This window comes from Bombus bifarius, unplaced genomic scaffold (assembly GCF_011952205.1).
Source record: "Bombus bifarius isolate JDL3187 unplaced genomic scaffold, Bbif_JDL3187 scf7180000008621, whole genome shotgun sequence".
Classification (NCBI taxonomy): domain Eukaryota; kingdom Metazoa; phylum Arthropoda; class Insecta; order Hymenoptera; family Apidae; genus Bombus; species Bombus bifarius.
This window is the reverse complement of record NW_022884756.1, coordinates 32,554-54,571: the sequence shown is the minus strand read 5'-3', so window position 1 is coordinate 54,571 and position 22,018 is coordinate 32,554. Positions and strand designations below refer to the sequence as shown.

General features: G+C 40.3%; 1 protein-coding gene across 1 annotated transcript; it reads left to right on the top strand.

The window, feature by feature from the left end:
* The first annotated feature begins 15,618 nt into the window (after nt 1-15,618).
* LOC117213278 lies at nt 15,619-16,970 on the top strand. Its single transcript, XM_033458647.1, has one exon. The coding sequence runs from the start codon at nt 15,619-15,621 to the stop codon at nt 16,906-16,908; it is 1,290 nt and encodes a 429-aa protein (XP_033314538.1). The 3' UTR covers nt 16,909-16,970.
* Nucleotides 16,971-22,018: the final 5,048 nt, after the last annotated feature.

Here is a 22,018-nt window from a genome sequence, read left to right as displayed (position 1 = left end):
TCGAAGATGGCATACTCGTAACCCATTAAAAAACAAAGCCACGGTACAATACAAAATGATTATTAATAAAAAGGAACACAACATAAGACAAAAAAGAGGTAACGTTAGGAAGCGATGGACTTGTATTACGAAATTTAACACGGAAACGGAAAAAGATGCGTGTGATACGCTCAAAATGTACAATTGCAAAATGACGAAAAAAACGATAGGAAAGAAAAGATGTGTAGCAAGTCAAATGAGCATGTGCTTGATATGCATTGTTGTAACCACCTGATTAGAAGATACAACTATTCCTGTGCGATTTGTGATGTGACTCGGCAGCAAATTTTCCAACGGTTTCTACCCCGGACGACGGCAGCGCTGTGTTTAGCGTAATTAATTACGAACGTTCCAGACCCAGGTTCGAATCCCGGCACACATAGTCCTGGTTTTCTATGATTCCTAGAAAAGAGGAAGGGAGGGGTCCAGACGATTGGAAGAAAATCCCCCAATCCGGATGAAGACAAGATACTTATACTCCAGCAGCACCTATCACGACCTATCCACATCAGTAATACACCATATATCAATTTTCTGATTGTGAAGGGACCTTTCCTTAAATATATGTAAATTTCCGTTATTTCACAGACTAATGTTTCTATTATTCATATCCTGCATCTGAAAAGTAGAACCATGCTTTCTCTGTGAGAAACCTCACATCCAGGATTTTCTTGTTTCTTTTGACATACGGATTAGCAATATGGTGATGCAGCAATACTGTATGAAATATATGTAATATATATCAAATTATCGAGTGTCGATTTGGATGTACAAATGATTGAAACATTTATCTGTGTAATACTCACAAATGAGGACTGCGAGACTGAAAGTTACAGGCAAATCGTATAAAACAAAAACTCTATGAAAAACTGTGTTGGCTTACTAAAGCCATAGAAAGAAGGAAGAAGATACATCTCTTCTATCCTTTCGTAACAAACTATCACCTCGATCACGCAACATCACGGTACAGTTCATAACACCTACGAATATATACCGTGCATCATGCCATGTGTAAACACAATTTTGACATTGATTTGTGTCTGTTGGAACAACCGTTCAATTACAACCGCTTCTTAGAGTATGGAGTATCTTCTCTTGGATATTAGGAACCTTCTTCTAAAGTGGAAACCCTATCAAATTAAACTGTTTCGTAAACATAGCCCGTTTGCGAAACGTCTTCATCAAACATATATGCATTACTGTATGGACTTTAGATATCAAAAAATATCGCAATATATGAATTTTGCTGAACTTGGTTCAGTATATTTATTAGTGCTACGAATTACTTGCCTCATAAGAAATAATTTGGAGCTTAACATCTTAACATTCCGCCCGTTTTATCATGTCTATCACTAGTGACGAAATATTATGCACGGCATTTAAGGTCCATAGTATATCGATGGAATGTTATGAGTATAGTTTAATGGGGAACCTCTCTGTACATGTGTGACGAGTGTTATAATAATTGAAGTTCCTCTTTAATAAGCGTATATAGACGCTTCATGAAGACTTATTTTCGGTCGCTTCGGAGTCCCTAGCTGTGGCGAATGACATTAGAACTACCTGAGTGGCCAGCTTAACATTGATTTCGCCGTTATATTGAAGAATGTGCGAAATTGTGAACAAGTTATTCTCGATCAACAACATTGTTGTTTTGCGAAGACAGTTAAATTTGCTACTTGTGATATGTCCGTTTCCCAGTCATTGGTGTTTAGTAACAGTTGTTAATACCATTCTTCGAGATTATTCTAGCAATTCTCAGTACATTTGAACATACCATATTACCATGTACGCTACCTCTTCGATCACATATTTAACATATTTAACATATAATTTGAGAAAAAAAAAAACTTATTGTAATGTTAACTTCAAATGAGAGGATACTTCAGCATGGATCGTGACCTCTTCATTTTGGATTAAATATTTTGAAAAGTTGGTTTACGAGTCAATAGGATCATATAAATGGTCATAGATTTATTATTAGATATTTATTTATTATTAGATATTTATTTATTATTAGATAGTGGAAAGGTTGGGTTTTGCAATACGATGATGTGTCGATTTATACTGTTAAATTTGGTAAAAATATTTTTGATTTCTAAATATACGAATATTAAAATTTTGTATTGAAACACATATGCATTAAAGAATATTATAGAAGATGTTTGGGCAATATTTTGGTCAAAATGTAATCGCAGAAGGCAAATTAAATAGTAAGGAAGTAGAAATGTGAAATTCTGAGAGAATAAGATATTTTACATCAAAATAAAAGTTAAAAACTGAATGTATAGAATCTTAATAAACATCTTGCAAGAGGAATGAAAACATGAAATACTGTGAATAATTAGTTATTCATTCATTAATCGTATTTTACATAGGGTGTGCTATCATTTTGTTATATTTACATTATCCTCTATTTATATTTTGTTGCATAATTTTCATCATATTCATAAATTGAAATATATTTTCAGCTATGTTCTAATGATTTCCATGTTTAATGAGATATGTTCATCGTACGGAAGAAGGCCAACAAAACATAAACTTCTATAAAATATGTGTATTATGTTCTTTATCTTAAGATACAATTTAAAATATTGAGCATGTCATTTTCCTTTGGATTGTAGAACGATTATTTACATAATGTAAATTCGACCAATCGCGGGGTGACGCAATCGCGAGGAGAGACGTCAACGGGAGTCGTAAATTCCTGTTACGATTATAACAATCGACACCACGAATTGATCGATCCCCTGATTTCCGTTGAGATAATAGGGGTGATTGAGTTTGTATAACACTGTGATTCACAGAATTATAAATTATATATTTCCAACACTTAGATTACACTGTCGAAGAGAGATAAATAGATAACAATTTGTCGCACGAAGATGCGATAGATATGTACGCTAGAGCAGGGCTCTTAATGGAAGTTAATGTATTAGTGGACGTAGCACTATAATATATTTAGGAGAGGAGATGTATGTTCGACAACACCGAGAACCGACAAAATAGTTTGCGTGAAGTATGCGACTCTCGCGCTATGTGTAAGCTGCCGCATTAGGCGCTAGTTTTAGACTGACTGTCGCTCTTTTTCTAATAGGGAACAAAAGTTCGGTGTGGGTGTGCCCCTGTGCCTAAAGAACGCGGATTCGTTGTTCCCACTTTCGTTAGGAAAAGTGAGGGTAACGAACCGCGGTGTCGATTGGGCATGACCTGCACTACTGCTCGAAGGGATGAGTAGGAAGTCTCCTACCCTCGTGGTGGATAGATAACCGTGTTCGTGAGGAAAACCTAGCTTGGTTTATTAGAGGGCTATTCGGTTTTTCCTAATGGGCGCATACCCATTTTCTCCGTGTTTTAAATGCGCCTAATAAACCCAAGGACTTCTCTAAAAACCGACTGTGTTTCGAGAATATTTTTAAGCTTTAGAAATTCTTCCAGACAAACGGATTGAAGACACATGGCGAAACAATACAGGGAAGTGAAAGTTATGGTGGGTCCTTAGGTTTATTGAGGGTCGAAATGACGTTACGCAGGCCGGTTGTTATCCGGTCGCGCGGGCTGGCGTGAAGATGTTTTAGGCGGCGTAACACATAATGTGTTCGAGATTTGGAGTGGCCTCCCATTTATGATTCAGACACATATGCCTTTTTGGGAAAGTCTGAATTTCCTACCACCCCAATTAAATACCTTACAATGCGGATCTCATTAAGAGGCTAATAAACACCCTAAGTGCCCGATGGGCCAGGTCAAAAGTAAACAGCTGGTATCAATCAGCAACACCAAAGGATATATTTCCACAATTACAAGATTTAAAGGAATAGATTCCTATCCCAAAAAACCATGGTAAGAAGGAAAACCCAGAGACGGAAAGTTGGGATATATGGATCAAGCGAAGCTGAGTAGTATTATCAGAGTCTTCTAACAGTCTTCATGAGAGCGTCATACTCTTCGTGTTACACTAAATCGTATTAAGTAAACATAACATTATTCTATATCATAACATGCTAGTGATTTTCTTCTTGTATACCAAAGAGCGCAAATAAGTAACCTAAACATACTACTACTCGGCATCTTTAATTTACCTTCACTTTGAGCGTTAATCTCGTTCAAGGCTCGCGATATCAAGCGATCAGTTGCAACCTGACTGATCGCCACTTAGTTGAGAATTCGCAACAGAGTGGACCATCTAACGTGACCACTTCAATTATTTTCGTTAGTAGTGGATCAATCAGAATCATCTAATGCAAAGGTACGGTGACAATAACGTTCAAGCGGAAAGTAACGTTGCACAAACCGCATGACATGTGTTTTGCGTTAATCTAGTCTCGATCTTATTGAAGATCGCATCCTTTATTAAGCGAAAATTTCACCGTTACTTCAGTTATACTTTTCTCTATGTATCTGTAGCGTTATTATTTTACGTATTTAGGTGTTTATTCGTTTATATATTTATTTATATTTATAGATTTACTTTTTAATTTATTTCTTCCTTTACTCGTTCATACTTATCACCTCGGGAAATCTTGGTTCTCCTAGGAACAATAACTTTATAAATCTATTGGGCACATTTACCTTGCTCATTACCATCTGCTGGCAACACCCGTGGCTTTAAAATTCTTCTTTATTCTTTATTCTTGCTTTATTCTTCTGCTTTGTTTGTCGTACTCAGAGTGTTTCCTAAGGGTTTATTGTTGCTAAGAAGTACTTTTAATAAACAAGTGATGCACTAATCTTTTTTCATACTATTCCGCACATAACATTAACATTGTTCCATGAACGTTAACTGCCCACTTGCCACAACTAATGAGGATTTTCGACAGCCCAGTAATAAATTCATCCGGAAACAATATGCGATCACAAAATGATTCATTGGTTTCCGATTGTTATAATATTCATTGGCAAAACATAACACGATTATGGAAGTCCTCTCCATGAAGTTCTTGATGGACCGATAAATTGTAAGGATGAAGATAATTACATTATTCTTCATTTATGATTGACTCGGACGCTATTTAGAAGATAACGTAAACCGTTTCGCGTTTTGTTTGAAACGCGTCAACGGGAAGCATAAATTCCCGTTGCGATCAGAATAATCGACGCCACGAATAGGTCGATCCCCCATTTCGATTAGGATAATAGGGGTGGTTCAATGAGTATAACACTGATTTTAACAGGCTATAAAATTATATATTTTCAACAATTTAATAACTTTAATATTTGATATAATAGTGAATATGTCGACAGCCAAACTGCAAGTGAGTACAGACTGAGACTCCTTTTCGATTTGGCGACTGCGTTTTGACTCTTTCCGAGTAGGTTACTACGTTTTGACTGACTGTCACGTATGATTGGCCCCTGCTGAGGGAGTCGTATCAAGAGATTTTTATGAATGGCACTGGTGCCAAAATTAAAAATTTCGCCGATGCTTGTTCAAAATGTACTTGGAAGGTTTTGGGAGTGTGTTGGCTGTTCCTAGTGGTACATTCTTATCTTTCGATGCCTTGCCTCTTTTATTTTTTGCCATTTTCCTCTAACTCTCTTCTGTCTATTGGGTTTGGTCTATTGAAATACCGTCGCGTGGAGTAACTTGGCGCTATAGCTTCACCGTGCATCAGCTGCTTGTAAGCATGTTCGAATCCTCGGGTTATGCTTCTTTTCCCTTTCCTTTTCCTAAAAGACTGCATTGGCAGGCCAGCGTACGCCCTGCCGAATAAAGATTAAGATGTAGAGACGCTTGAGAGAGTGATAGTGAATAGGATTGTCCGAATAGTGGGCTGAAGAACGAATAATGACCAACATGGAAATCGTCGTGGTTGCTTGACTGAGAGTGGGTGGAAGAGAGCGAAAAACCGTAACTGTTATGTTCTTTGTTACATTAGTTAAATTTATTGTTATTAATAAAGTCCAACTTTATTGAAATTTTGTTCTTTTTTACCAGCTGTGCTTGTTTTGTTCTTTTCGTTCGATCTGCTAGCTTTCTCTTGTCCTGCTGTTGGTGCCTTGACGATACGTTCTAAAGAACTAGTTGATGAAGTAATATCATATTCTATTAAAATTGATGAGATTGTTCTTTTACATGACAAGGACGATCCTTACCGCAAATGATAATTTGTGAATTAATAAGCTGACTTTGACGATCTTGTATTCTATTTGTCACGAATATTTTATTCCAATTCGTCCGTTAATTTGATCTGTTCCAGCTTTCTGTGAGGCTTATCCGGCCCAGAATTGGATTTAGTTCCACTTAGCCAGAGCAGCCACCTTCCGACACATTTGCTATTGCCTGGCATCGATTTCCCTACTCATAATCTGGTTGAACCAAAGTAGCGAATTTAGCTTTACCGGTGTTCGCTCACGCCGCTCTCTCTACGCTGACTAAACCCACTCATATTCTTACCAGGTTGAACAAGAGTGCGAGGCTTGACTAATCAGTCTCTATCTGATCATTTGTCACCTCCGTAATCCCCATGCAAACATAGGTACAGATTGTCTCATAAACGTCTTCTAAAGAGTCCGACTATTCCAATCCCCTGAATCCATTTTCTCTTCCTGTATGATGTGCGTCTTGTATGCGCATGTGTCCGATATCGACGACACTGCGCTTTAACTTGCTACTCGTCGAATTAATTTTGGGTAACTGATTCATGAAGGTGAGGTTCGTCTCTCTGAAGGTTGACAGAGTAAACCATTCTTATTCCACATCTGGCAAAAAGGATGTTAATGGTTCGACAACACGAAGGGGACTGGATTAATCGTTTTTAACGACAAAACTGAATCTTCGATTCATGTTCGCGGTTGGACAATATGAATGAGACTGTCGATGCCATGTTGGTCTGAATCAAATGTCTAACAAGGCCTGAAACGGAGGTACCGAAAGACGCAAATGCGAGGCATATAAATATGGCTACGTAAACGACTATTAATTTGGTGGCGGTTGCGATCGTTACTCTGCGTTATATAGAATGGTCCGCAGTAGTCGACACCGACGTTTTCGAGATTCGGTTAACCGCGCCTCTGGTAGATCACCTTCTCGCACCTCTTCACCGTGCGTCAAACTTGGCTTCGACCATCGATTGGCCAGTATCATCTTCTAACTGCGTATAAGGTGGCTTAAGTCCCAGACCGGAGATGGTTTAGATGTTCATTTTCAATGATGAGAGTAGTCACGGATGATTTAGGCATGACAATCCAGTGTTTTTGATGGAAGAGAATCAGCGAATGGCTGAGTCTATCCCCGACATGCAATATCCCTTCCTTGTCAAGAAATGGGTTGCGTAGCTGAAGCTTCGCCTTGACTGCCATGTCTCGGTCCCTTCGGAGCGTGTTCGGTTCTTTGGAAAAATGACTGATTTGTAGTAATTTGATGAGTTTGTTGTGTGCCGTGGGTAGTTCGCCTGTTGTAAAAGGTGCCGCTCGGTTCTGTTTTTGTTTCCACTGAAAGCAACGAGCGGTGATTCTTATCAATTTGGCCCAAGAAGAGATCTCCCTGATAAGCTATGATCGACGGGAGTTGTGGTCAGACAAATCGCTGTTGTCTGTTTCGGTATGTCGACCAATGGTGTTGGGCTCCACATCGGCCAGCATCCTTCAGGTTGGTGTAACCACCCTGGTCCATTTTGCCAAACGGTTGGGCGCAAAAATTCTTCAGACAATTGACCTCGGGATATTAGATAGCAGGATTGTCGGTGGTGAGAGCGTGACGCCAATCGGTGGGGCTGGTCTTGGTTTGGACGTTGACTACGCGGTAAGTTACAAAGGTTTTGATACTATGTGGTGTTGAGTTGATCCAATGGAGGGCGATGGTAGAATCCATCCAATAGACAATTCGATTTATTTTGATTGTTAAGGCTTGCTGTTTTGTTGCGGCCAATGATATGAGAAGAAGTGCTCCGTTCAGGTCAAGTCGTGGAATGGTTTGTGATTTAAATGGAGCTACCTTCGATTTGGAGGCGAGTAATCGCGTCCCAATGTGGTTGTAAGGGTTGATGGTAGCAAGATAGGCACAGGCTCCATACGCTTTCTCGCGTCACAAATGCCGTGGAGTTCCATCTCATTTGCGGATTTGATTACTGTTTTGCGTGGCAACCTGATGTTATTAAGTAGTGGTGGTTGTTCATTGTATCTGTTTCACTCTGAACGCAAGTCTGCTGGAGGGGACTCATTCATCTCAATGGAATCTTTAATGCCTAGACTCGCTGAAGCAGCATCTTTGCTCGAACGATCACTGGCGCAAGTAATTCTGATTGATCGTAAATTCTGGCATTTACAGAGCTGATCAACTGCTTCGTGACGCGGGATATATTGGACGTGGGCTTGACCGAGTAGAGGATTGAATCGTCGGAGGAATTCCAAAAGATACTAAGAGTTTTTAATGTTTGAGGCTCACTCAGCTGTAGTTTCTGGTTTGTGTCTTGTTCGAATTGTCCTTGTAGCAGTTCTTGATCGTTGGACGCCCATTTTCGTATATTCAAACCGGCAACTTGCAGAAGTTCGATGAGTTTCGCTCTGAGCGACTGTGCTTCGTCCTTTGTAGCATCTCAGGTGAGGTCTCGCTGCAGGTCCAAGAAGGCTCGCGGGAATCGGTGTCCTTCGTCGTCTGCCAATTGTTTAAGGCACCGGATAGCTAGATACAGGGCTGCTGACAACCCGAACGTCAGGGTGCTGAGTTGGTATGTCTCGACCTCCCCGTTCGAGTTAAGCCATAAGATTTATTGGTACCTTCGGTCTTCTAGACACACGAGAAATTGTCGGTTCCTCCTCCCAACATCGCCAATAAGGACGTATTGGTGAGAGCGGAATCTCAGGAGGATGTTAAATAAATCTTCCTGCAGCTTCCTGCATCCTGTATGAAGCGTGTCGTTTAAAGAAACTCCGGCGATGCTTGGTGCGGATCCATCAAACACGACGCGGAGTTTTGTAGTTTGGCTCGATTTCTTGATTACGCCGTGATATGGCAGGTAATATCCTTTACCCTTTTTTGTGGAGAGGAGGTGGTGTTAACGCGTCCCCGTGTTATTATAAATATAGAGTAGAGAGATATAGAGCGTAAAACCGTATTATAATGAGTTATGTGGGGCTCCGCAAGATGGAAATGCCTCTACTCACTAAAAGCCCCCCTCTCTGATATTGCCTCTCGGCATTCAAGTTGGTCTCATTTTGTACCCTACAAGTACTCAATTTCTTTCTATATCTCTCTAACTCATTCTCCTTAGCCTGTCCTGCCTTCATCATTTTCTGGCAGATTTCCTGAAATTTCTTCCAAAATTCATTTTTACTGACAACCACTTCTACAATGTTGGTGATTGTCAGTATTTCTCCTACATAATTCTCTAATGTGGTGCGATCGTGTATCCATCTAGGACATTTAGACAGCACATGCTCCGCATCTTCTTCTGTTTTATGGTTTTCCTGTATACATTAAATATACCATGCCCATTCAAGATCTGTATGGTATAGTGATCGATGTTTTTTTTCGTTTTCCTGAAGATGCAGAGGTTATCTATTAGCCTCCTGGTTCTCTTTATAATTCCTCCCTCCATTTTTCCTCCGCCTGCTGCTCGATCCTTTTGCTCCTCTCCGCTAATACCTTGGTCGTATGCCTTGATCTAAGGCGAGTATTATACTGCTCTTGGAGTTGAGTCTTTCCTATTTCGTAGTTTTTCGTACGCAGCTCTGATTTTACGTGTATCGGCATTGTGCCAGTGAGAATACACAGTGCTGAGTGGGACACCGTCCTGTTTCGAAACAATCGTGCTTCAAATACCACACTTTCCGAAAAATCAGTTTCTTCAATGATTATAGGAGCACCCGAAGGAAAAATTTTCATAAAAACTAAGGGAAATCCGCGCCCGAGAAGACATTAAGAGAAAAGCTTTAAGAGTCAAGAGGAAGGGCGAAGAGCAGTTGGGATTTCTTCGAAGACAAACGTTTCGATTGATCCATACGATTTTTCACGAGTGCTTGAAAGTGACATTATTATACCTTATACATTGTTGAAGGCGAAGCATTTAGATTACACAGAAATTTGCATAGATCTAATCCCAGCACTCATTTACCAGTACATGAAAATATGTTTAACTACCATGAGCTACATTAAATGTCCATTTGATGTTTTGTCAAATAGATGGAGAATATTACATACGGCAATCTATGTACACGTTGATTTTGCTATTGACATTGTTATATGTTGTTGCGATCTGTAGAATTTTATTCGCGAGCGAGGTGGTTTTAATTTCGGTGATACTTACCTATTTGTGGCTTGCTAAATGTTACTGATATTGATAATGTAACTGTCAATCGTGCTAATAATCGTTTTCACGAAACTGTAACACACTACTTTATAATTGACGATGCAAAATTACCTCTTTTTTATTGGGGATGCTGGAGAGTGTTATATTAAACACACCCACCAGTCTGTACTATTGAATTACGTGAATAGTCTGCTGGCATTTGCCTATTCATTAAATCCCCACTCTCGCAATTTTTGTATCCTGCATGCATCTGTGACGTTAGAAATAATACTACTTCAGAGAAGGGACTAGCAGGAGATTTAACCTCAACTTTCACCAGGTATTCACTATTCACAGGCATATTTCCTGCGCCTTTCGTGGGCAATTTGAGTCGTTTATGTTCACGACTAGTTTTTTTACTGTTTTGACTTTCAAAGAATTTGGAAAGATTCTAAGATACTTATCGGAGCTTCTACTTCAATATATCATAGTTTTTTCAGTCGAATATTTAGGAAATAATTAGCGAAAACAAAAATTCGGGGGATTATTAAAGAAAATGGGAATTTGTTTAAAGATCAACATCTTCGCAATATATATGTCGGAGATGAAAGGACGCCGGGGCCTTCCCTTTGGAATTCTTGGCAAAATCCCCAATACTTTAGTCTTTATGATTTAACCCGATTATAATTGTCCGAGATTTGTGATAATGAGCTTGGGCTCGAGGCGACAACCAGTTGCCGAACGTAGCCGCAGTCACGGGATGAATGCTTTGTCTAACAAAGGTATGGAGCAATTCTATAGCTCTCCTTAAAAAGGAAATAGTTGTAACACTCAACAGTAAACATTCCAACGGTTTCTGTCCCGTAGCTCGCCACACACAGACTCTATTCTTCGGGCAAGGTGATTACCAGATGTCGATGCGTTTTCGCATTACATGTTCAGCTGTCAGTTCGCTGTTGAGTACCGAAGCGTGCAGACGTGTGTCTAGTGCTCCGTGAAGTTCGCAAAACAACACGTGTCGCCCATCCGTCGAAAGTGAACACAGCCAAGTGTTTCCTATCCCTTAAAGAAAAAAATCCTACGCTCCCAACCTCTACCCGAATACTAGCCTCATGGCCTCACGACTAGTTATTCATTTTGAATTAGCTAGCTCGATGATGGCCCAGAAATCGCGACCAGGCTCTCCTGAGCAAACTCATAACTGCCCCGCGCTACCTCCTCCGTGGTAAAAGTGCATCAGATCCCCCCGCACCAGTGACGCCAAAAGTTCGAAGAAACGAAGAATAGAACCACCAAAAACAAACACACACGACACGCGGAACGAACAAACAACAATTCAAGTAAACACTCACAACAGGTTCGCCGTATTGGAATCCTCAAGCGACGCCATGGAAATCGTAGACCCGCCACCAAACCAACACACACAGAGAAGCTCCCCTCCCCCACCAATATTTGTTGATGATGTCATTGACATACATACGATGATCAAGGCCTTAGAGAGACTTTTTTTTGTGCGTGGCGAAATCCTCATGGACACTCCGCTGTTGCAGTAATCGCGTAACAGCAGAGTAGTATCGGACTCCTACCGACTAAAACTCCACGATAATCATCCTACGCGTGTGACAGTGGTGCTCCAGGAACTTCTTACGAATTAACTTCAGTTGCACCCCCTTCTCGCGTCCCGTGGAGCGGCTCTAGGTCGTCTGACTGCCATCCTTCTCCATCGTCTTATCCTACAGGGCTAAGAGTTTTTCTTTCTCTCCCTTTCCGCTCGCTCTTTTGCGAGCATAACTCGCTAGCAGAAGAGGCGGACAGCCTCGTATTCCTGGGACCCTCTCAATATCGCCTCTAAAATCGCTGGGGGAGCGGGGGTCAATGTTCCTCCAGTGGCGTGCCGCAGAGTGTAGCGGGGCAGCTCCCACGCCGGGCTCCGTGTGTGCTCCAAGGTGTGCTGCAAGGAGGACTACAACCTGAAGATAAACAACAACAAGGTAAAAATTCTGCCGACAAACCCAGATGCATACAGAAAACTCACCGAGGTACTTAGGACCTTGAACGCCAACTTCCACACTTACCAACTCATACAAGAAAGACATTTCCGGTTGTTTCTACTCAACATCCACCACTCAGCAGACATTGATGAACTAAAATTCGAACTCTTAAAACTCGGCCACGAAGTCATCAACGTTTGTAACATAAGGCATAGAGTTTCGAAAGACCCGCTATCCTTATTTTTCATAGATTTAAAACCAAAACCCAACAACAAAGAAATCTACAAAATCAGTCGGCTATTGAACGCAATAGTTAAATTCGAAACACCGCCTGTTAAAAGAAAGATAGTAGAATGTAAAAGGTGCCAAAGGTACGGTCGCAAAAATACTGCAATTATACCTTCCGCTGCGTTAAATGTGCAGGTACACACCCCACTGACCAGTGTACTAAATCACCGGAAACCTCAGCGAAGTGCATCCACTGTCGCGGTGACCATTCTGCCAACTACAAAGGCTGCTTAGCCTACAAAACCCTGTACACAAACAAGTACCCTAAACTCAGAGCAAAAGAGGTAACCAACCAAACACTCAGCCCGTCGAAATTCACGACTACCCCAATCCACTCAACCAACCAAACACCCAGTCCTACCAAATTCATGACCACCTCAACCTCCTATGCCCAAACAGTACAAGGAATCCAAAATAATCCGAATAGCCACAGGGACCTTCCTCAAAATAGTGTCCCCAATTCACCAAACACAAACAACGTCCCTAGGCTTGAGAAGCAAATAAAGAAACAATCGGAGCAAATAAATAATTTGCTATGGCTATTAACACTCAACGGTCTAGGGCAACACAAATTTGAGCTAGAACTCTTCCTAAAACACCAGCAAATCGACGTAATGCTCGTATCGGAAACCTACTTCACCGACAAGAACTATCTGAAAATAAATGGTTACAAATTCTACCATACCCAACACCCCAGCGGAAAGGCCCACGGTGGCACCGGAATAATAATCAAAGCAAGTATTAAGCACCACGAACTTCCATCATTCCAGAAAGACTACCTCCAAGCAACAAACGTAGCAATAGAAGACTGTCATGGCACCATCACCACTTCAGCAGTATACTGCCCTGCCAGACACTCCATCGCCAAAGAAGACTTTGATAACTTCCTGGACACCCTGGGCAATAGATTCATAGCTGGAGGAGACTATAACTCCAAGCACACCCAATGGGGCAGCAGTAGGAGGCAAAAACCTCTTAAACAGCATAACAACGAACAATCTCAACTACCTCACCACATACGAACCCACATACTGGCCCACTGACACCAACAAAATACCCGACCTTCTCGACTTCTTCGTAATTAAAAATATCTCATCAAGACACGTCCAAATCAACTCCTCGGCTGATCTCTCCTCTGATCATTCCCCCGTGATAGCAACAGTCAGTTCAACAATCATCGAGAATACACCTAATGGCTCCATTCACAACCAACACACCAGCTGGCAGTTCTTTAGAGAAGTCTGTACACACTCAACTTCAGCCTTAACTCCACTAAAAACTAAGGAAGAAATCGAAGCAGCCACGGAATACTTAAACAGGAGCATAATAAACGCCATCCGCCTCTCCACACCGACAAAGACGTCCATCAGCAAACAAGAATATCCCCAATACATATTAAAAAAAATAGCAGAAAAACGTAGACCAAGAAGAGTATGGCAGACCCATAGAACACCGGATGACAAACGCAAACTAAACAACGCAACTAGAAAGCTATCCAAAACCATAAAAAATTACAGAAACGACTGTTTGCAAAAAAATCTCGCCAGTTTATCCCCCACAGCCGACTCCAACTACTAACTATGGATGGCTTCCAGGAAACTCACGCCCCCCCCCCCAAATAATCCCTCCAATTTGCCGTCCGAAAGGTGGATGATAGCGTAGCCCTATAGAAAGAGCCAACCTGTTTGCTAAATACTTGTCTTAAGTATTTAAACCCCATTCCTCCAAAGCTGCCGCGGACGTTACTGAATACCTGCACTCTCCCTCCCAAATGTCCCCTCCTATTGAACCCTTCACTTCTGCAGAGACTATAGAAACAATCAGTCGCCTAAATCCCAAGAAAACTGCAGGACACGACCTAATAGGCAATAAAGCAATCAAGAAACTTCCCATAAAAGGGATCGCACTCATCACATCGATTTTGAACGTAATACTTCTCCTTGAATACTTTCCTAAGGTCTGGAAAACCTCACTGATTACTCTTCTAAACCCGGAAAACCGATTTATGAAACTAGCTCCTATCGCCCAATTAGTCTTCTACCTACCCTGTCTAAACTATTCGAGAAGATGCCAACTCCTTCCACTCCTGGAGGATTTGAAAACACTCCCAGATCATCAATTCGGCTCTCGGAAACAACATTCAACAGTAGAGCAAAAGCATCGCATAACTTACATTATCAGCCAAACCCTTGAAAAGAAAAAATATTGCTCAGCGGTATTTACAGATATTCAACGAGCATTCGACAAAGTATGGCACGAAGGGCTACTATACAAACTTAAAAAAATCCTACCACATACCTACTACTCCATCCTAAAGTCCTACCTAGCCAATAGACAATTCATGGTTAAATGCTTAGACGCCACTTCCACAACTAAAGGACAAACAGAAAATTCTATTGGCTCGCTGGCCGACGATCCAAATTGAACACACGGCATAAAATTACTCTCTATAAGACCGTAATAAAACCTGTCTGGACCTACGAAATCCAACTGTGGGGAACACTAGTAATTCCAACATTGAAATACTTCAACGCTTCTGTCACGGTGGTCGTGAGAACGCAGCGAAAGGATAATTATATCTCACATACCTTAGCCAGCAAAATAGTAACTAAACAGTAATAGAAACCCTATGTGACCGGCATCCAGCGATAACCCCTCCACAGGAACCAAGTCCTTGATATAAAAAAATACCTCTCAAGTCAGTACTCGACATTCTTTTCTGTGCTGTTTGACCATTCTGTATCGTTACTCTGTCAGTGTTTAATAAATTTTCTAATAACAATCAAAATTGAAGTACGAATCTCTCACCTTGCTTGCGGAACGTGAAATTACCCCGAATCGACGTGACAAAATTGGCGATCCCGCCAGTATCCATTCATCGCATCAAGAGGAAACTTCAACGGGAACTCTACGGATTCTACAGCGAAGGACCACGGTCACCTCCTTGATCAAAAGAAGGATCTGCAAAGAATCTCGGTAAGCTGGCTTTCGTACATTATCGAAACCGTAAACCTGAAATACGTTCTGAAGATAGTGACTCTTCTTCCGCCGAAAGTGTCATATTTCTCAGCATGAACCCAACTGACAAGAGTACCGCTAAACAAAACGAACTAATCGCTACCCTGATTGAACAATTTGAAAGCCTAACTCACGAGTTTAGAAGCTTTAGAAATAGCACCGATCAAAACATTAAAAACATAAAGGAATTTGCGGAAACTAGCGATAGAAATCGCTCTAAAGAAATACGCGATCTTGCAAAAACCATGGAAATAAAATACGACACCGAGACTAACCAGTCGCAAATAAACACCCATTTAGAAACCGCTGCTGATAACGTAACGGATGACGAAACTGACGGACCGAAAACGTCACAAAGACCACGAGCCGCATCTAGCCGCGCCGCGATTAAACCAATAAACAACTACAACGAAGATCGAGGGCTCGAGGCAGATAAGGCCATACGAACTGTCGAGACACTACGAGGTCGAGATGACGTAGGCGTTGAAGATTTCATCTTATCGGTCCGCAAAGCAAGAGCTAGGTGCAAGGCAAGTGACAGAGAGCTATTATTAGATCTCATACTGATCGAAAGGATTACCGACAACGCGAAACGAAACATACGATATCTAAAAATCAACTCGTTCGAAGACTTATATTCATGCTTAAGACAACACGTATTAACACCAACAACTATTAGCAACTGTAGGGACAAATTAAAGAATTTAAAACAAGGGGCAACAGAAAGTGTACAATCTTTTAACTCCAGATTCCGACAACAGCTAAACGAATTAAATTATGCAGTCCAAAACGAAAACCGCACACCAACAGAACGACGCGTAGCTATAGATATTGAAGAACGCGAAGCACTTAAAACATATTTGCTCAACTTACGATACGAGATAGGACAGATGGTGGTATCTAGCGATCCAAAGAACCTGAACCTTGCCCAACAACTAGCAGCTGATAGAGAACAATGGTTACGAGAAGCAAATCGTGTCGCCAACCGCCCAAAGAATCAATCTCACAACACTACATTAGTATCCAAGCGAACTACTACCGATTCACAGCCACAAACTTTTGCTCAGCTACCTAGCCGACCATTAGACGACCGCATGAAACCGAAGTGTCCAAAGTGTTTACGAATTGGACACACAGTCGAAAACTGCTACTCTCGAAATTTTCCATTCGCCAGCCAAGGAAAGATTCCACCTCGAGTAAACCAAACAACGGAGAACCCAGAGGAAGCTTACCTCGAGTTAACTGCGCCACCACCGAAAGATTACTATCAATCGTACTGCAACGAAGAGACGGAGGAAGAGCCAGATTCCTCGTCGATACCGGAGCAGGAATCAACCTTATAAAAGAAAAAGCCTCACTAAACGTCCAAACTTCTAACCCAAAAACCTTCCTAATGGGAAGTGACAAACATATCACTAACAAAATTTTCAATTTAACCATGCTCAAGAAAAATCATCAATTCTACGTAGTCCCTAACAACTTTCCCCTAATCGAAGATGGAATAATCGGACTCCCATTCCTTACAAAGTATCAATACAGCGTCACTAACAATAAACTAACCTTAGACGAAATTATATTACCATTCCAGGAAACCGATAGCAAGATAAGGCCAGGCGAAACTCTAATCTCAGCCCAATACATCGAAGGAAAGCCCACAACAGTATGTTTCATCAACATTGGTAAGCAAATCTGTCACATTACAAACGAAATAGAGAAACCCGATAAACTAAGCCAAATTAATAAATTCGCACAAATAATACGTACCAAACATATTGATCCAGAACTTCGAGAACCCCTTGAGAAAATCCTCATCAATTACTTAGACGTTTTTAATATGGAAACAGACTCATTACCATGTACCAGCTTGACAGAACATACAATCATACTCAAGATAGACAATCCTATAAACATCAAATCTTATAGACCGCCCGAATGTCATAAAAAGGAAATCGAGACTCAAATCAACGACATGTTAGACAAACAAATCATAGAACCATCGGACAGTCCATATAACGCACCAATTTGGGTAGTTCCAAAAAAATTAGACGCATCAGGCAAACAAAAATGGAGAATCGTTATAGATTTTAGAAAATTAAACGAGCAAACAGACCAAGACGCGTATCCTTTACCAAATTCGGACGAAATACTCGATCACTTAGGCAAAGCTAAATTTTTCTCGGCCCTAGACCTCTCGTCAGGATTTCACCAGATACCTATGGAGCAAAATTCCAAAAAATATACTGCATTCTCAACCCCACAAGGTCACTTCCACTATAATCGCATGCCCTTCGGCCTTAAAAACGCACCGGCGACGTTTCAACGTATGATGGATACCGCGCTACGGGGCTTAATAGGAAATAACTGTTTCGTATACCTGGATGACATTATAATATTCGGGAGCACCATCCAAGAACATAACCGAAATCTAGCCATTATACTAGACAGACTACAAAATTTAGGATTAAAAATACAACCGGACAAATGCGAATTTTTGAAACCAGAATAGGAATACTTAGGACACGTAGTAACAAAGGAAGGAGTAAAACCTAATCCCAAAAAGATTCAAGCCGTGAAAGACTTTAAAACACCAAAGACCGCGACCCACATAAAATCATTCTTAGGACTCGTTGGATACTATAGAAAATTTATACGTAATTTTTCTAAAATCGCAAAACCATTGACAGATCTCACAAAAAAGGACACTCCATTCCATTGGACCGATAGACAACAACTTACATTTGACACACTAAAACAAAAACTCTGCGAAGCCCCTGTACTACAATATCCAGACTTTGACAAAACATTCACATTAACAAGAGACGCAAGTAACGAAGGGTTAGGAGCAATACTCTCCCAAGACGGACATCCATGCTGTTATATATCCCGAACTTTGAACCCTCCTGAAAAGAATTATTCCACAACCGAGAAAGAGTTATTAGCAATAGTATGGTCAATCAAAAGACTAAGACAATACCTACTTGGTAGAAAATTTAAAATTCAAAGCGATCATCAAGCCTTGAAATGGTTAAAGAATGTTAAAGACCCCTCATCGAGACTCATGCGATGGCGTTTGAGACTCGAGGAGTACGATTATGAAATCGAATACAAAAAAGGAAAAGAAAATACAGCTGCAGATGCTCTATCCCGATTGTATCCTATCACTAATGAAGAAATCCAACCCAATGTAGAAAACCCGGACTATTATGACGAGTATATAAACTGGAAAATCAATATCACCCCAGCTCCGATAACTCAAAAACCTAACAGACCACACTTTAAACAAATTACAAAGACCGAACTGGGAGACTTTAACGAACAGCATTGGTTGCGTCAATTAACCAAACACTTTATTAAACACCGAACCGGACGCTTACAAATAGGAATAAACGACAATAGCTTCAGCACGTTAGAAAAGGTAAATATTCAACTCATGCTGAGGTTTCTAACAACTAAATTCCCTCAAATTAAATTAATATTTGGACAAGATCCGCCAGTAGACTACGATAACGAACAAAAACAAACGATACTACGCGAAAATCATAACGAATTAGTAGGACACTTAGGTATACACCGCACTCATCAAACGCGTGCTAGACAATACCAAAACAAATCAACTTGAAAACTTAGCCAACGATATACACAAGATTGAAAACCACAATGAAAAAAAAACGAAATATTAGTCTCCCTACTAATTCAAACCGAATCTACCATATCAGAACTCCATATAAACATCGACGAAATTTTTAACACTGTTATGTTAGGGAAACAAGGAATCATAAACCCACAAGTTATAGAACCTGAACAATTCTTAAAAACACTTGATCAAATAACGAGACAAAACTTTATGACTAACCATATCGAACCTTCAGTTCAAAACTTTCAACTAATTCTAGATCTAAGCAAACTAAAGGTATGGATAAGAGATAACAAACTTATATATACAATAACTGTGCCGCTTTTGGAAAACAATGAATGGAAAATAACTAAAATTTACCCGATACCTTCCAAACAAAACTCTGTATTCATTGCGCCTGTAATAGAAACTGATTTGATACTAACCGACTCAGAACAATACACCTTTGTCGATAGTCACTACTTAAACAAATATTGTAAACGAACGGCAATCATCCACATTTGTAAAAGAACTCAACCGAGTCACAATAGAATCAATTCACCTGAATGCAGATCGGAATTAATTAATAATCGACAGACAGTCAAAACTTGCCCGACTGCTGTCTTCAAGCTGGAAGAATTGACGTTCGTACCTTTGCAAACGGAAAATCATTATATTATTATTCCTGCGAAAAATGTACAAATCGACGTGTTATGTAAGACACATAAAATCCTAGAGATTAGACGACCAAGCTTAATCAGCAGTAAAACCGGGTGCATATTCACATACGATCATAATATTATGAAAATAGGAGGATGACATAAAAATATCTCTTACGAAACCAAATTTAAGAATAGCATATACAGCTTCGAAGAAACAGATGTTCCAATATTAGAGAAAATATTAGAAACAGCTCCAAAAGTAACTCACAATTTTAACCAATATAAAGCCAACCTCGACACATTACAAACACAAATCAGTACCCTGCAATTTGAGCGACGCATAAATTCATTGAAGGAATATGGCATATCCACACTACAAATATTAGGAATCGTAGCCCTATGACTAGGAACAATATATGTAATGTACAAATGTAAACGTTTCGAATGTCTACGCCGATCACTTCCTAAAAATGTACGTATCAAAATACTCTGCCCTACCGCTCGCGTAAACAGGATCGATCAAACATCAACAGTACCAAGGACGGTCACCTTCCAAGATATCACCGAAGACGAAGATGAGGGGATCATTCAACTTAGAAGCCCCACCAGAGCCTTACGCTTTAGCGGAGCAAAGCGAAGCTAAGGAGGGGGGAATGTCACGGTGGTCGTGAGAACGCAGCGAAAGGATAATTATATCTCACATACCTTAGCCAACAAAATAGTAACTAAACAGTAATAGAAACCCTATGTGACCGGCATCCAGCGATAACCCCTCCACAGGAACCAAGTCCTTGATATAAAAAAATACCTCTCAAGTCAGTACTCGACATTCTTTTCTGTGCTGTTTGACCATTCTGTATCGTTACTCTGTCAGTGTTTAATAAATTTTCTAATAACAATCAAAATTGAAGTACGAATCTCTCACCTTGCTTGCGGAACGTGAAATTACCCCGAATCGACGTGACACTTCCAATCGAAAACGCTAAGATCCATTATTAAATGCACCCTGGTATGTCACCAATTAACTAATACATCGCGACCTCAAGATACCAACAATCAAAGAGGAAATAGCAAAATATAGCGACAGATATAGCAAAAGAGTCAAGAAACATCGAAACCCCCTAATTACTGGACTACTTGATACGTCGGACCAGATCCGCAGGTTGTAGAGACACTACCCGCTATATTTTACCTAAACGCTAGATTCAATTAGTTATCTAAACTAAGTAATGTTTACTTATTTATAATACTTACTTATAAATTATACTTATGTATAATGAGTATTAACTTATTATAAATAATTAGCCATGTCACTGCGCTACGCCAGAAAAAATTACTGAAAGTTCTCAATGCGAGAATTGATTGTAAATTTTAATAAATAAAAAAAATTTATCTGATCGACCATAATTTTTTAGGAAACTTTTTCAACAGTCCTCGCTGCCAGAAAATAATACATTTTTGTGATATTGATACATGATTTGTGATTTTAAAGAAAACTTATTAATGAATAAAATAAATCTTCACAAATTCTTTTCTATGCTGTTATGGTAAGTTTTTTTTGTAATTATACGTTATTAATTGTCATAATGTTTAATGTAGTGCATAACTTTAATTGTGAAATACATCGTTTCACATTGAAATGAAAAAATTTCATCTGTGTTACGCCGAGCGACTCTCTGCCTGGCCCAGGTCACACACCGCGGGCCAGACGGACACCAGATGTCCGCTCTTCCGTACGGCGTATCCTCAATAGCCTTAATCACCCGTCATAAACCCGAGTCACTTGCCTGCTAAGGTCCTTCAGACCCAACAAATGTCTTTTCTAAATCAGTTTCCAAAGACTATTGTTTACTACGGCTTGACACGGGAAAGTTAGTTTTTCTCACGTACGATGCTTTCTACTAGCAACTTTCTATCGAGGGCGGTTAAGACCCTTCCTAGTCCACCAAGCTTCGTTTGTCCAATCCGAGGCAATGTATACTGCCCTCACTTCCTGACCTAAAATGGCATGAACAAATCCGATGATCCCGTACGCTAGACACACCCATCACGAGCTTTCCTCCGACACAGCATCGTCACTCAACTTCACTTCTTCTACATCGTTGGAAAAGTCAACTACTAAGTCTAACGCTAATGCCTATCGGGACAGTCTAAGCATAACGTCTCGGTATTGTCGAG

Bases quoted from the DNA above. Each gene is read 5' to 3' on its own strand.
- LOC117213278 (XM_033458647.1), top strand. From the start codon at position 15,619: ATGAACCCAACTGACAAGAGTACCGCTAAACAAAACGAACTAATCGCT.